At 33.2% G+C, this 17,821-nt stretch overlaps 1 protein-coding gene across 1 annotated transcript; it reads left to right on the forward strand.

Moving 5' to 3' along the window:
• Positions 1 to 122: 122 nt before the first annotated feature.
• LOC144574672 (ras-related protein RAB1BV-like) lies at positions 123 to 5,887 on the forward strand. The gene is made up of 8 exons (XM_078324684.1): positions 123 to 314; positions 1,460 to 1,532; positions 2,031 to 2,131; positions 3,592 to 3,657; positions 4,045 to 4,142; positions 4,262 to 4,324; positions 4,695 to 4,796; positions 5,503 to 5,887. Exons 1-8 carry the CDS (start codon positions 242 to 244, stop codon positions 5,578 to 5,580), a joined length of 654 nt encoding a protein of 217 aa, XP_078180810.1. The 5' UTR covers positions 123 to 241; the 3' UTR covers positions 5,581 to 5,887.
• The last annotated feature ends 11,934 nt before the right edge of the window (positions 5,888 to 17,821 follow it).

The raw sequence follows: 17,821 nt of genomic DNA on the forward strand, positions 1-17,821 counted from the left end.
TTGTGTTTAGATCTGGACCGTTTGATCTGCTTTAGCACGAATATTAAAGGGATCCTGTGAATTCCACCTCGGGCCGGATTGGACGGTCCAGATATAAACCCAAGGATTCTGTTACCAAACGGAAAACCTATTTCTTACGTGTCGTTGAATTCTCCTATTCTGGCCGCTCAAAAGAGTGAGGAACTGAGAACAACGAGAGAATCAGAGAAGAGGATACAGAGAAAGGAGAGGAGGAAGACAGATGGCAGCTCCTCAAGCGCGTGGTCGCGCCGATTACGACTACCTCATTAAGCTCCTCTTGATCGGCGACAGCGGTTAGCCCCCCGCCCCCGTTTGAACTAATTTGTACTCGATTTGATACCTCTCTAATGGGTGAGGAGACTTGGGATGCTGTGTATTGCTGGGTTTGACGAAACTTATGGAGTTTTCCACATGATTTCTAGTCTCTGGAGCCTGGCCTCATTCTCAAATTGTTGAATTTGTCTAGTTATTTTCTACCCAACTGAGTTTGGTTTAAAGCCTCAAATTGGCATACGTAATACAAATTTAAATTCTGAAATTAGGGTAAAGGAGTAACAGAATAATACTGCCAAGCTCTGTTGCAGTACAGATTGGTTCATAAGGTATCTCAAAATTTTTCTATGCTAGTTGGTCTCAAAGATGATTGGAATTTTTATCCCATGCAGTTATATATTGTAGTAAAGAAGCCTATCCTCGAAAACAAAATGTCTTATTCTATCTTCCTTGGGCTAAAAGAAACAATGAGGAAGAAGGGTTAGTTTGAAAAAATGTTAGAATGAGTGAAATGATTTGTTTTCATAGTGCTATGCAGTTAATTTCTTTTATGAGCAAAACTAGGGTGTGATGTGCTCGCCAAGAGGAGTTGGTGCACTCCTCCAAAATACTATCGGATTAACTTCGAACAACGAATCCAAACCGTTGAAACTCATCTACTTCGTGAGTGATGCATGTACATGCAACAATTTTAAAATTTCGAATCCATTTAGCACATGGTCAAGCGGTCAAAAAAATAAACATTTTAGAAGTTATTTTTTAAATTGTTTTATGTATTCATTTTTCATCATTTTTTTGACCGCTTGACCGTGTACTATATGAATTCGAAACTTTAAAATTTTAGCATGCACATGCAGCACTCAAGAAGTACATGGATTTCAACGTTTGGATTTGTAGTTCGAAGCTAATCCGATAGGTTTTTGGAGGTGTGCTCACCAACCCCTCTTGGTGAGCATGTCACACCCTAGTTTTGCTCTTCTTTTATTCTTTATTCAACCTATTTTTGCTTTTGGGGGAGCATCCTTTGATATTTGTTGTTATATAGCGGCATATGTGATACATTGATACTTTGCAGTTGTTCAAAGATATACATGAATTGCTCCAGTGCAAGATTACAATCACGTCCTGCACAATTCACTTCAAATCCTTTTGCTTTTCTATGCAGGTGTTGGAAAGAGTTGCTTACTGTTGCGCTTCTCTGACGATACTTTCACTACTAGTTTTATTACCACTATTGGGTACACAAGATTCACTTGATTTCCTGTTTTTTTTTTTTATATATATATATCTATTGATATTGCACCAATCTGGTACCATTTTGATCTGGTAAAAGTGGACAAGTTCCAGTTAAATCTCATTATAATTTGCATGGTTATTCGTAGTCTAATTACCATAGTTTTTTAATTCATTTTAGTATGTTCCTTTGCTTCTTTTAATCATTATACTAATCATTTTTATGTGTACATCTCTGAAATTAACTTGAGCTCTTAAACTTATTTCAAATCATGAATTGTTGCTCAAATCTGATTTGTCTCATTTAATTCCAAGAAATGTAGTGACTTGTTGGGAAAAATATGAAAATTCATTTACTTGAGGGGACCACTCAACATTTGCTGACTGTTCTGTAATTTAAGGCTATGTTAGGGGACCTCCCAGAACTTTCCTCTTAATTTTTTGAACCAACTTGAGTTATTTTATTATATTTTATTTATTGATATTATTATTTTTGTTTGCAGGATTGACTTTAAAATTAGGACTATTGAGCTTGATGGGAAGCGAGTGAAGCTCCAGATTTGGGATACTGCTGGTCAAGAGCGTTTCCGAACTATCACAACAGGTTTTTTTCTTCTTCTTATTTTAAGAAGATATATCTCAGATGTGCCCTTCCAAGACAAAAGAAGTTTCACAAGAAGCTTCATAAACAAAGAAACATAAAAACATATTACCCTCAGAACATGAAATACATCATAAACAAATCAGCAAAATTATGTCCTCTATATTCTTTTTATGGCAGTCCATCATTTAGATAGTTGATAGAGTAATTCTAGTTCTTTACTTATTCTCTTTGGGTCGTAGGCAATGGCTTGTGGAGCATATTATATAGTTCTTGTTTTATTTCACAAACTGCACTATATTTTTCTTTAATCAAGCAATAAACAGTCTCATCCTGAATTCTAAAAATAGGGTTGCTGGGTGCCGAAAGAAAGAAATTAACAAATTCATGTCTTGCTGATAAGTTCAGTCCCTGTATAACAACAATACTGCCCCAGTGCAGGTTGGTACCATTACCTTGCTCGGAGACTTTTTTGTGACTTTTTGTCGAAACATACTGTTAGAGTTCTTATGTGAAGTCTGTAGTCCTCAGTTAATTTTAAATTTAAACTATTAGAATTGACATAGAGAATTCGGAGCAGATAATGCAAATTCGTATCCGTCTTTCAATGAGCGGATACGGATACAGATATGGATACGCATACGCATACGGATACACATACGGATACACATACGGATACAGATACAAATACGGATAATAAACCAATGTCAAAATTTAAAATCAAATCTATACGAATACGGAGCGTATAACCCACGAATAGGGATTCAAATACGGATACAAAACGGATAATTGTCGGATAATCGAGTCATACGAACTTTAAGATACAAATACTAATTAATAAAATTAAGAAAAAGAAATTAGGAAATAAATAAGAAGTAAAATAAAAAAATAGTTAAAGAAATGGAGAAGATGAAAAGAGCAGGGAATGGAGAAGTGAAGAAAGGAGTGAAAAGTTTGTAAAAAGAAAGGCAGCAACTCGGATCAACCGGAGCATCAGTCCCACTGTTGAAATTGAAAACAACTTGGCCGATATATGTGGGTCCGGATATGATGGAATTTGAAAAAGAAAACAGATTCGGATGGATGTTACCCCCTCCATTCCTTGAGGATAAAACCCGGATATCCAATCCGTTTACCAATTATCAAATTCATACATATTCGAATTCGGTTCTGTTCTTCATATTAGATAAATATCCGAATTCGGATCGATGAATTATCCGAATCTGTTTATCGGTATCCAAGTCGCATCCTAATTCGGAGCGGATCCGGATGGATATTACCGGATCCGTTTACACCCTTACATATACCCACAAAAAGGGAAAAAAACAATGGTATAATTGTAGTAATAATTTGTAGTTGCAATAAATTTTTCCTCAAAATCCTTTCCAAGTGATCACAATTTTTGTTTGTATGTATTTTTGTTTAGTTCCCAGATTCATTGCTTTTTCTTTTTTACTATGCAGCTTATTATAGAGGAGCCATGGGCATTTTGTTGGTGTATGATGTTACTGATGAGTCATCTTTTAACAGTATCCTCATGTATTTAGTATTCTTGTTATAGGGTCTAATGTCACCCTGCAAATACTGGAAATTTCACATATCTGCAGAAACAAAACATTCCTTCTAACCTTTTGAAAGCAGAAGAAACACTTTTTAGACAATCACATTTTTTCCATTTCATTTTCCTTTTAAGTTGGGGGAATTTCATGTATACCCCTCAAAAACCTTGAAATTACTGGAATTGGTAGGAGGGGTTTTGTGCTCAAATTTTTCGAACAGTTGAAATAGTACCAGTTACTGGACATTTTCTAAATATTTCTACTGAATAAATAAGAAATGCTCTAGGAACAAATAAATAGGGTTCGAAATATTAATACCCGAAAAAAGAAAACATTTTCCCTTAATGGAAAGATCAGATATTAGAAATTGGATCAAGAACATAGAACAGCATGCTTCTAACAATGTGAACAAGATTCTGATAGGCAACAAGGCGGACATGGACGAGAGCAAGAGGGTATTTTTGTTAAATACAATAAAACTAAATCTATGAAATATCATCGAAATGCCACCTGCTCTTTTTAATATTTTCTTCTCCTTTCTTTATTACTGAATTACCATTTGTATCGTTTCCAGGCTGTGCCAACATCAAGGGGTCAGCAGTTGGCTGACGAATACGGCATCAAATTTTTCGAAACTGTAAGTTGCTTAGTAACTCAAAATTGATTCAGTTCAAAAACTCCAAATATTCAATTTATAATTAATCAAAGTCTAACGAAAGTTGAGTTGATTATTCAATCTTATTCCTTTTTGAATGGTTTATTTTTCTGAAGTAAACACATTTTTTTCAATAAAGTAGCATGTCTTTTATTTTATTTTCCTCATGTTTGTAAGTTGCAACTAATACCGAATTTTCCTAGATTTAGTTCCAATTAGCCAAACATTGATGTTTTTCCTGTACAAATCATTGTGGATAGAATTTGAAGAATTTGATCAGAGAAAATCTGTTGAGATTAAAATATATAATATATGAAATTAATGCTTTCAGTTTTGTCCATATGCAATGTAGAGTGCAAAAACAAACCTCAATGTTGAGCAGGTGTTCTTTAACATTGCCAGAGACATCAAGCAGAGAATAACTAGTGAATCTGAAAACCCTAAAACTGCTGAGGTACTACTTTTACAATTTACACTTCAAATTTTGGTACCACGTCTTATATTTATACCAGTAAGTTGTCAAATGTTTCTTTTGTTGCTTCCAAGGTCCAAGGATCCTCGAAAGTATTATTGGTAACTTACCGGATGTTACTGAACCTAAACTAGTCAGTATTAGAGTCACAATAAACCTTTTTATAGTTGCTTTGTGTTCTGTTTCAGTGAAAAAAATATATTTGAACTGGTCAAAATTGTTAGCTTCTAGTAAATTAAAAATAGAGTGAGGCTATGGTACTATGCAAAGCGCATATAAGTCCATATTATAGATCAATATCTCCATTTTCAAAGTCTAAACAATCGTTCTGAACCAATCAACATGACCTGCATATTAATTGTACATCAGATTTTATATTTTTAAGAATTTTTTTACTATTTTTTAGATAGGTAGAAAATTACTTGATCTAAAGATCTTGACCATTCAAAAGTAGTGATTTTCTACCTGTTTAAAAAACTATTAAAAAAATTCTACACATTGTAAATCTATGTTGAAAATGTATATGGAAATCATGTTAAACGGTTCAGATCGACTATTTGAACTTTGAAAACAAAAATATTAATCCTTAGTTCGGACCAATACGCACAATAGTAACCATGGCCTCACTCTTAAAAATTTCAGAAATTGCATATAATATGTTTTTTTAATACTTGATGCTTTCATTCAGCCCACTCTAAGAATTAGCAAGACCGACTCACACACCACAGGTGAATCTGTTGCCAAGTCGTCTTGCTGCAACTTCTAAACCAGCAAGTCTCAAGTCAACTTTACTTAAAAGAAAAAGTAATAGTCTCGTTGTTCGCTGATCATGTCGAATTTAGTGCTAGTTACAACCATGTTATGTTAATTGTTGACTGTCAATGACTTGCTAATATAGCATTTCTTTTTACTTCATTCCTCAGTTTACTTTTCTCATGCTTGCCTAGTTTTTTGTGCTAAAGCATCCTAAAATGTATCTGGATTTAAACAAGTATGTTAGGTTGAGTGTTAATAGCTTCTACTGGTAAAATTTGTACCATGCAATTCATATTCTTAGTTTAGTTTCTTTAACATATGATGAATGGATGAAAGCTATACAAGTTCCAGATGAAATTGATATCATTGTTCAAGTAAATATATGTTTGAGTGAGATTACAGTACATTGCAATGCACGGATTGGTTGGTGTTATGTGTTCATATCTTTGTTTTCAAAGTTCAAATAGTTAATCCGAATTGTTTAATATGATCTTTATATGTAAATGAACTTGCCTAACAAATTTTATTTTATTTTATAATTGTGTTAGGTAAAAAAATCACTACTTCTGGCTGGTTCATAATTTTTAGATTGAGTAATCTACCTATCTAAAATAATAGTATAAAAATTCTAAAAAAATGTAAAATTTGTTTTGAAATGCATTTTCATATGAAGGCCATGTTCAACTGTTAGGATAAAAAACGAAAATATAAATTTAAAGCATGGACTATTGTGCGTAGTGAAAGTACCATAGCTCACTCAGATATAAATTTAAAGCGGATTTGGCTAATATGCTATGGGTTGCATAGAGGCCTCCCATGTTACGGCTCAATATTTAACTTTTCAAAATCCTAATGGTCGATCCCAACCGTTCATCTTGTTCTCCATATTAATATGTGTTTGGAGCCCAAATTTTATATTTTTTGGAAATTTTTTACTATTTTTTTAGATTTATTGAATATTGCTGTTTTTTATGGTCCAGATTTGTCTGAAAAACAGCGATTTTCAATAAATCTAAAAAAATAGTAAACAATTTCCAAAAAATGTGAAATTTGATTTCCAAACACATATTAATATGGAGAACAAGATGAACGGTTCAGATCGACTGTTTGAATTTTGAAAAGTCGAATATTGAGCCATAGCACTGGAGGCCTCTATGCAACCCATAGCACCGTAGCCAAGTCCATTTAAAGCATGGCCTATTGCGCGTATTGAAAGTACCATAGGTCCATAGCCTCACTCAATATATGTTTTGGGTTTTCTTTTTGGGCCTTCTCTTTCTTTTAAAATGTTATCGGTCCCAGCAAATGCATCCCTTACATATATTTGTTAATAAGGTGCATATTATTTATATTACAAGAAGAGAACGGTTCAAATGTCTCTATGTTTTTGGGCTTCCATCATGTCTCTATCTCTCTTCGTCATTTTCAAAGTTCAAACAGTCGATCCGAACCGCTCAACCTAACCTTTATACTAAAATATTTTTGGAGACCAAATTTTATATTTTTAGGAATTTTTTTACTATTTTTTTAGATAGGTACAAAATCATTGGGTAGGTGTTATTTTCTTGTTTTATTTAGAGTGCTGATGAAGACTTTAGCTAGAAACATGAGAAACTTTTTATGTTTTGATTTTAGGCATATCATAACTTTTAAGCAAGTGATCAGAGTAAATTTCATTGGAGTTTCTTTCACTACATCCCAAATTTTCTTTTTATTACACAACTGAACTTCAAATTTCATGTTTGTCCTTTTCGTTTTGCCCTCTCTTCAAGATGGGGTGGGGAGGTCACAAAATCACCTTCAACATCTAACGACTTCCATATGCACATTGAATTGCACAACTTTTCTTTTTTACTTAATTTTTTTCCTTTGATATCGATCGTTTCAAATATACTTCATTGACATTTTTTTTGTGCAAAAATATTCACAAGCATGAATTGTACACACGGGTTCAAATTTTATAGCTAACTAGTAACAAACATTCAAATCTCTTCTCTTATTAAAAGATGAAATGAATATCAGCCCTTCTATCAAATAGTCTGTCTTATTTTTATTCTATGCATCTTTTTTTATATTTTTAACGTGTACAAGTTTAAATTTATTTAGACACGTATTCGCCGATATCTCTATTTCTTTTCATTTTTTAAGTGTCATTTAAAAAAAATTTGGATGATTGGTCAGGTCTTCATTTTTTTTTTCAACCTATAATAATATCATTCATGGATATTGTTGAATAATTATTTTTTTCATTAGTATATATTTTTTTTATAAAAATATGTCATTTTGGATTAGAATTTATTTTTTTGTTCTCTTATAACATGTCATATTGGAATACACAGACACGATACTAGTATATTCTAACAAATGTCAGCCATGTATGAATTCAAATTTATATAAAGTTCATAGTGAAAAAATGAATATCTTTTTTGCACTTCAAAAGGTTTGATCATTTACAAATTTATTTTGATAGCGTTCAAAGTCTTGACAGTCAACTAAAAATAAATAAATAAATAAAACTGCTTGGTTCAGAATGTAAATCTGACGATAAAAATACATTTCCCATTGGCTTGAAATTACAAACTGGTGTATTCTTGTAAATGATACGTTGTTGAAAACTTGCACAAAAAATTGTTTGGCTCACAGTAGTCAACGAGGATAATCATTTCCCAAGTAAAATTTATATTTTATAAGACAGAAGTGGCTCTAAATTATAAATTCTAATAGTTGGATAAAAGTAAACATTGAGTGGCAGACAAAGTTGGGTTTGAATAAAAGACAGAGTCACGTAGGGAAAAATATAATTCAGTTGTAAAAGTGTTGAGTGCTTCGCCAATCAAGATATCACTCATACCCAATAATATTAATATATATAATTAGAAGAGTAGAACTAGGGTGCTCTTAAGCTCATCAAAGTTTTGGTGAGCTTAATTCTAAAACTCATAAAATTAATTTTAAATGACGAATCCGAACCGTTGAAATCCGCCTACCTTATGTGTGATGCATATACATGCGAAATTTTTAAACATTCGAATTAATTTAGTATAAAGTCAAGCGGTCAAAAAAAGTTCAAAAATGAATGCACTAAAATTAATTTATTAACCTTCTAATTTTGACCGCTTGACTTTATACTAAATTAATTCGAATGTTTAAAAATTTCATATGTAGATGCATCACACGTAAGGTAGGCAGATTTCAACGGTTCGGATTCGTCATTTGAAATCGATTTTATGAGTTTTAGAGTTGAGCTCACCAAAACTTTGGTGAGCTTAATAGCACCCTAGTTCTACTCTAATTAGAAATCGTGATAGTCCGATGGACAAATTTAATCAGATATTCAGTCAGAGCTATCCGATTCGCATTAATTTTAAAATTTATGTGGATCAAGTGTGTACAAATCTTAATATATAATTTTGTTGTAAAGGTACTTAGTATTTTTTTTTCTCGAAAAGAAAATTACTTTATCAATTCAAGATATCCTTAATACCATTATGTAACTAGAAATTAGGGAAAATTCGGTCGAGCTCTGCATTAAAATTCACATTGATAACTTTAAAATTCGCATATAAATTTTAACGCCGATTTGTCCCCCGGTCACTGTAACTAACATTGAGGTAATTAGATGCATTTATGGAGTATGTAGGTAGGTACCTCGTCGTTTCTCATTATATTAATGATAATATAATTCCAAGAAAATATTCTTTACATGGACCTACAACAGTGTTTTTATTCCAGGCGAACGGTGGTTATAAATTATAATCCATTCTCTGCCTGACTGTCAGGTTGGCATCTGGCGACCAACCAATACAACAATTGACATCGCTAATTTCTTTTTTTGATGGTCATTGACATCGCTAATTTCCCCAAGATTTTGTTGCCATGCAGAAAAAATATACAAATTCCAATGGGACAAGGACCCAAAACAAACAGCTATTGCTTGGTGATTTCAAATGCATGAATGTTTGTTTGAGCAAAGCAAAAGAGAAAAATAATAATAAATATTTCAAAATGAGACAAAATTGTACTTTTTATCTTTATTTTTTTTAAATTTAAACAATCTATCTTAACCAATTTTTATATGAAAATATACCTGAAAAATGAATTTTACTTTTTAAAATATTTTTAATATTTTCTAAAATAATTAGGAAATTATTACTTTTGAATAGTTCTTGGACTATTCAATGCCTGTGAGAATTTATTCTCATTTTGTTTTTATCAATTTCAATTAAGCTAAACTTCAATTTAGAAGCTCTGATTGGAATATGACAGGTGATATGGTTCCTTTTGTTTAATCAAATATTACATGGTGTCAGCCTAAAATGCACTTAGGTTGGCGGTGGATTTGAAGTTGAGTATGTTGAACAAACCTTTACCTAATTTTAAACGGTCAAGATAAAAAGGACAGCACATGGAAATCTGTTAAAAGGTTCATATTCGCTTGTGAAATTTTATATCCAAAATATATATTATTTTGCATTTCAAACGACAGATTGTTTCTACTTGGCACTTGTAACTTTTGTATTATTAGAAGCATACCTACAATGGGACCTACTCTGACCTAATTGGTCTCATTGGATTCATTCCCAAAATCAGATATCTGACCCTATCAGAGTAGATCTGGACCGTTCAATATAAATTTGCACGAACTTAAAATAAACCTTTTATATTTTAACTACGAGACTTCATTATATCTTTTGCGGTACCGCAGGAGATATGCATTAAAAAAAGGAACTTTGATTATTAATTTATTATCCTTCAATTAATCTTGGTCTTGTTTACTCGTCAATAAGCTATCCACATGTTGACTAAATACATCATTTAAGTTATCAATTCAACGATAATTAGGAATTTAGATAATAAACTAAACGCTACAGTGACAATTTAGAAAACAAGTACGCGTATTATTTAATTCCTGTAATCAATTACTTGTCTTCTTTTAATTTTTAATTTTTTGGAAACATTGTTGAAGTATCCGAAAAACTGATGCCTTTACCTTCATTGGAAAATTCAGGTAACTTGAAATGTCGCAAATAACCTGTCACCTAGGTCCTTTTTATTGATGTATTGCTTCTACAATTTTATAGTAAACTATATTTCAATTTTTTTTAAAAAAAATTTCGCTATTTTTTAAAAAAGGAAGAAAATTACTGTAAAAGATTCTGAAAATGTGTTTTTTATTTACAATTTTTAGATTCGTCTATGAGACTGAACATAAAAATAAAATATAAAGCTATAGCACCACAGCTTTTATTCAATAATTATCAAGGTTATAAATAGCGCGCTATAGCGTTTTCAGACCATAAAAGCTATGGCGCTATTTTTTTTTAATCAGTCCGCTATGACACGATAAACGCTATTTAAACATTTGATAATTATAAATAGAATAAAGATAATGTACAATTTTTATATATAATTTGGTTGTTACTGAGTTCCTAAAAATTACAATGCCTAGCTTTATCTAATGTTGCTTACTAAAATAGAAAATATTATAAATTTAGTGTTACGCAAGTCTCATTAATAAAAGATAAATATAATCTCCTACTTTGAACAGAGGCCAGATATACAGATATTATTAGTTCATTTCCTTTTCAGCATTGCACGCGTCCAGATACGCAGATATTTTCTTTTCAATGATAAATTTATTTAACATGGGAGATTTTAAAATTCAAACTCGTGGAATATTGGAATCAACTGACACGCCGCCGTGTCGGTAAACGTGGCAGGTCTACTTCTCGAGTCAATTTCAACACAGATCCATCATTCAATTCATTCATGCAAAAAATGTAGAAAAATCAAACACAAATTAATAACAGAACATTGACACCGTTTAAGAAACAAGTTTATTTTTATTCCTTCTTAGACTGGAATGAAATCTGCTCCTTTTCTTGAGAAAAGGAGGACCCTCCTATTCTCTAATCCGAACCGTTTAAAATCGATCAAACGGTTTTAATTACATCTGATTTATTTGTGCTTTGAGATTCGTGCCATGTTAAAAAAAATTGAAGCCGTTTGATCGATGTTGAACGGTTCGGATTGGATAATAGAAGGGTCCTCCTTTTCTTGAGAAAAAGTAGCAGATTGGCTTCCCTTAGACGCGTTCGCCGATTTTCCAGAAGACCAGTGCGACTTCACATGAGACTTCCTTCGTGTGGAAGTAAATCCCAAGTCTTTTCTAGGAATTAATGGATAGACCGCCACGTAGCATTGATACCAGATTTGATTGGATGTTTTTGTATTTGCTGTTTTGGGTCGACAGAGGATTCCTATCGTCGACCTCTCCTTTGTCCCCTTCCGACTCCAGGCTCGAGTCAAGTTGTTGTTCCTGTAATTAAAATCTCAGAGGATATCACATTCAACAAATAAAAGCCAGATTTTTTATTTATTTAAGGAAAAGGATTATAATTAAATGAGGAGGGATCTAATTATATCTTTTTTAAGTGACACTGAATTATACTATATATTTTTAAAGTTCAAATAATCGATTCAAACCGTATAACATGATGAATATGTTAAAAGAGGAGGGTTCTAATGCCTCATGTCTTTCATATCTCATATTTTATATCTTCGTTTATAAGATTCAAATTGTCAAATTTTATATTTTTTTAATATTTTTACTATTTATTAAGATGGGTATAAAAATTCAATGGTCTAAATATAGCGATTTTGTTAAATACTTCATAAATAGTAAAAAATTAAAAAAAAACATAAAATTTGATCTGCAAACACATTTTAATATATCCATTATGTTGAACAGTTTGGATTGACTATTTGAACTTTAAAAACTTTGAAAATCGAGAATGTAATTCGGTGTCACCAAAAAAGTGTAATTAGATCCCTCCTCTAATTAAATATATAGACAAAATTTTGCTGAATCTAGAGACCGAAGCATGACGTTTAGAATCAAGTATTATTATAGTTAAAGATGAATTTAGTAAAAAGCTAATATTTGATAAAATATATTTATAATGAGATATATTTGTTACTTTAATTGGAAAAAAACTTTATTAATAGATGAACTAATTACATAATTTATTAAAAATAGTAGAAATTATGGGCGAAATTTATAATTTTTTTAAAACTATAAGAAGCTCTCCGGTCCCTTCTTAATTTTGCCCCCCGAGTAATTATATTTTAAAATATATTGTAGAAAATTTATATCTAAATAATTATTGGAAAATCACTAAACATATAATTAAGAAATAAATTATACATAAATACAAGACATTCACAAATTCATAGTCCATGGAAAAAAGAACAATAAGTAACAAAAACATTATTTTTCACATTCTATTTTAAAATAATAACACCTTCACTACTTAATTAAATTCAAAAGACTATGCAAAGTTCTATAAATCTCCAATTAAAAAAGTTTTATTATGTGTAAATTTATGATGTTAATGTTTTTAAAGTTCAATATCATCAAATTTGCTTAAATGGATATTATCAAAATAAACAACAACAATGTATAGTCCGCCAAAATATGTCTAGTTTCTATAAATTTTGAAGATCGGTTAATTGTGTTTATTTAGCTTAACTAAAAAAAATAAAAGTAAGAGCATGTGCATTTCAACAATAAATTAACTTTAAATGGTGATATGATAATTATATCATTTATTACAAGAATATAAATCAACATTAATTTAAAAGGCTTGCTCATGTAACAATCTTATTAATATTCACACATTAAAGATTGCAATTAATTTCTAAGACTATTATGAGTATGTCAAAGAATTATATCAAAAATACTAAATGGATCCGGCGATTTTTATTAATATCCCTAAAACAAATCAAAATTTTAAAAATGCCCCTGCTCCCAATTTTTTTTTAAAAATGCCCTGACCGCCTGGGCTTCGGGCGGCCCAAAAAAGCCTGTGAGGCGCCGGCCCAAATGGCGGCCCACAACACCAGTGAGGCGCCCCCCCATCTGGCACCCCATGGTTTTTTTTTTTTTTTTTTTATATAGATCTGATAATTTTGATTTGAAGAATTTTGTGAAGAAAAACGTATTAAAATTCATAATAAATCCAGGAATTTAAAATTCAAATACATTACTAAATAATACAGTACCGTCGAGTCCATAGAATAAGGTAACATAAAATTCATACAGCAACAACCAGTTCAAATATCAATTATACAAACCGTTACAGTTAAAACATAAAATACTACAACAACATACAATTGGGGTCTAAGCCTTACGAGACGAGGAGCTTGCTCCCTTTTTTTCCTCAGCCCGACGGACGCACGCAGGACACTCCCACGTAGTGAGACGAGCGTCGTTCAGCAGATCTGCATGCGGGTCCATGCAATTGGGATGAACAGCTTTGCCACATTTATAACAGAAGAACATATCCACCATATCTCCGTTCAGCTCACATAAGCAGCACTGTCCCCATCCAGGTGGAGGGACCCTGTCCACCCAGCCTTCCATCAGCATTTTTCTAATTGATGGATCAAGAGTGCTCAGAAATGCTTCTTTATTTTTGGGTGAAAACAATCTTTCCAAATTCCTCATCGCGTAGGCTTCAGCCGTCCAAAAATTATTAATGAGTGCTCTTTTTGCTTCGCGTTCGGTTTCAGTTCTTCCTCTATTTTTTCCAACTTTGGGTGCCATTATAACTAGGGTTTGAAGTGACAGCAATTGATTAGGAAGGCTAATTATGTGCGTAATTAAATACTAACTGTACAGTAATCAACGGCTAATTAGAAAATAATTAGAAAATATATAAAAAATAATTGAAATAAATATTTTAAAAATAATTAAAAGAAATATTTAAAAAATAATTACCAAAAATATTTAAAGAATAATTTAAAAAATATTTAAATTACCTGTAGCTGTAGTCGCCCAGAAAATCGCCCGAAATCGTCCGAAATCGCCTGGAGCGCTTTCTCCCTTCTTTCTGCCTTTGAGGTGGAAGGTAGACTGATGTTGGCGTGAGAAGAGAGAGAGAAAAAACGAATAAATAGGCATCCCTAGTGGACCGCCCGTGGCCCAGGCGGTCAGGACCCTAGCAAACCGCCCCTGTCACAGGCGGTCTGCTGGGAGTGTGGGTCGCAAATAGTGAAGAAATTGTAATTACTTGAATATAATTTCTTAGTTTGAATGTAATTACTTGAAGTATACTGTTAAGCTTTTAATTATATTGTTGAACTTTAATTGTATTGTTGAACTTTAATTGTATTGTTGAACTTTAATTGTATTGTTGAACTTTAATTGTATTGTTGAACTGTGTTATAATAATGAAATGCAAAGTGCAAACAACATAATACCAACATTAACATAAAATAAAAAAACGTAATGTCAACATAATACAGCAGTCCCATAGTCAAAATACTACAGTCAGAAATATATCACAATAAACAAAAACTCTACAATCATCATCTTCGTCTCCTTCCGGATAGAGACAACCTAGGAGCCGCTACGCCCTTGCCATGCCTGTGCGGCTGCACGCGCCTCTGCGGACTCACATCTCGGAGTGCATCCTCTCCCAAATCCTCCTCATCGTCCCCCATATCCTCATCCTCGTCCTCCGTATACATGTGCTGCGTACCTGTCCTGGCTGCCCGTGGATCAAATCCAGCAGCTGACTCTGCATTGGCGGGCTGTGTACGCAGCTCCCATGGATCTTGCTCCCAGCTTGCAGAATACGTGGAAGGAGGCGGTGCGCCAAATAATGCAGAGACAAAGCCATCTGCAGTCTGAGATGAACTCCCACCAGCCTCAAAGTCATGCTCCATCTCCACTCCATATCGTGGTCTGTGGGAGCCATACGCCTCTGCATCTGTATCTGCCGGGTCCAGCTCATTTATGCTAAATATGGGATCGGCATTCCAACGAGGTGCTCTATCCTAGATTAAAATAATGTTAGTTTTGCTACATACAAAGAACTCTGCAACAAATAATGGTATAATTGGCGATTGACCGTGCCAAGCTCTACTGCAACTCCGTATTTATTTTTATAAGCATCCCATCCTTGGGTATTCAGCACCCAGTCGTGGAACGCCCAACCTGAGTCATCAGCTGCATAATTGGAAGTTAACTGAGTTAGAACGAACAATTCAACGGAAATAAGAATACTGTGTGTGTCGTACTTTAAATATTAACTTGTAATTACCTGCAGGAGCTTGCGGCATCTCATCGCCGTAGACAGGGACTCGTTGATAATCTGGATTTCGCGGTGCAGACTGTATCTCCCGCCAATTGATGTTCTCCCCAGCATCGTGCAGCATGCCAACGAGGCGGCCTTCAAAACTGCCTGTCTCCACGATTGGTGCAGTGTGCTCGAGCATCTGGCATCCTATATATTGCCAAGCATCCTTCGCCATGCACGCCAAGCTGTGTCCAACTCCTCTCATAGCGGTCAACAGCTGCACACAACATGATTATGCCTACAGTAAGTAATCTGGATTTGCACTTTAAAATTAAAGTATGTTTCAGTTTTACTTACCGCGCGAGCATTGATCGGACCCCAGGGCATATAATTGCTGGATGAATCCATCAGCCTACGTCGTAGGGTCTCGCCATAATGGCCTGTCAGGTAGACTGACGGCATGCCCCATCTCTGGTACCATACGGCATATCTCAGATCCCCGGGACCAGCACCCAACGATGTAGTATCTGGCGGGCTCCATAAGTGCTGCTCCGGATGTCGAGCCCAGTTGTACTGCATGACGAAATGCTGGCTCCAGTCGACTTTAGCCTTAGTGTGCGCCGTTCTGCAAGTGCAATTAATTAGAAAGTAGAGAAACAGTGGATATATTAAAGTTAAAAATTAATTAAGTAGATGGTACTTACTTGTGGAACTTGTCGGTAGCATCCTTGCCCATCAACGGGTGCTCCGGGATGAAAGCATCCAAGCCAAACTGCCGGGATACCCGATCGGGGTAATGGTACTCCACGATCCAGAAACAGACGACCGGTCCCCGATAATACCATAGATGTGTCTGCTCTAATGTCGCGGGCTCAGCCATCTGCGCTGATACCATGCACGATACGGAAACCAATCGATATTCCATCAGCTGATACCATCTGCGCTGATACCATCAGCTCGTACTCCCCACCGTCTAACTCTAGGCATACTACATTTGCCAAAAAATATTAATCAAAACATACAATTTATATAAATTTTTTTTAATAAGAAGCATATACAATTCTGGGTTTACTTTTTTAATAAGAATTGCATGTATATAATCCAAAAATAATTGTATGTAAATAAATTGCATTTATATGATGTTCAAAAATATACAATTAATTTTATTGCATGCATATGCATTTGCATGTATATACAATTAATTTACACTTTGCATGTAAGTAAATTGCATGCATACGCATTTTTTTTTTACAAAAATTAATTTTGTTGAAAATAAATAAACTTTACAAAAAAAAATGCATATACAATTCTGGGTTTATTTTTTGGGTGTATATGCAATTTGTTTACAAAATTAATTTTGCATGTACATGCATTTTTTTTTGGTAAACAAATGCATGCAATTTACTTACTATAAAAAAAATGAGATATAGATGCAATTTACTTACAATAAAAAATATATATATATCATTTTTAAACAAATATTGATATACTTCAAAATAATTAGTTTTACTTCAAATCTTTTATATTCATATATACATGTTTTTTATAAACTATCACAAAAATAATTTTCAAAAAATAAATATGCATATTTTTAAATCATAAACCCTAAATTGAAGTGTAAACCCTAAATTTGTAAGTAATTCACAATTGACAACCATAAACCCTAAATTTAACTATAAACCCTAAATTTAAAAAAAAAAATCACAATTCACAACTACAAACCCTAAATTCAACCATATGTCATTCAAGCAATTTTACCATAAATCATAATCCTAAATTCGAGCAATTGCACCAATTCAAGCAATTCAAGCATCCAATTCAAGCAATCAAGCAATTCAACCATCTAATTCAAGCAATCAAGCAATTCAACCATCTAATTCAAGCAATCGAGCAATCAATCATCTAATTCAAGCATCCAATCGAACCAATTCGACCAATTCAATCAATTCAACTAATTACTAACATTTCACCCTAAACATCGAATCAAACAAAACCGAATCACATTACATCATTTAATCACATTTAACCGAAACCCTAAACCCTAATCAAATCGAAAAAAAGAAAACTCACTTGTTCGATCGAGAGAGAAGCGAATCGAGGCGCGAGGCAGAGAGGGGTCGGCTCGGAACGGCTTCTTTCTTCTTCTTTCTTCTCTTTTTTTCTCTT

Source organism: Carex rostrata, chromosome 23 (genome assembly GCF_964058835.1).
Source record: "Carex rostrata chromosome 23, lpCarRost1.2, whole genome shotgun sequence".
NCBI lineage: Eukaryota > Viridiplantae > Streptophyta > Magnoliopsida > Poales > Cyperaceae > Carex > Carex rostrata.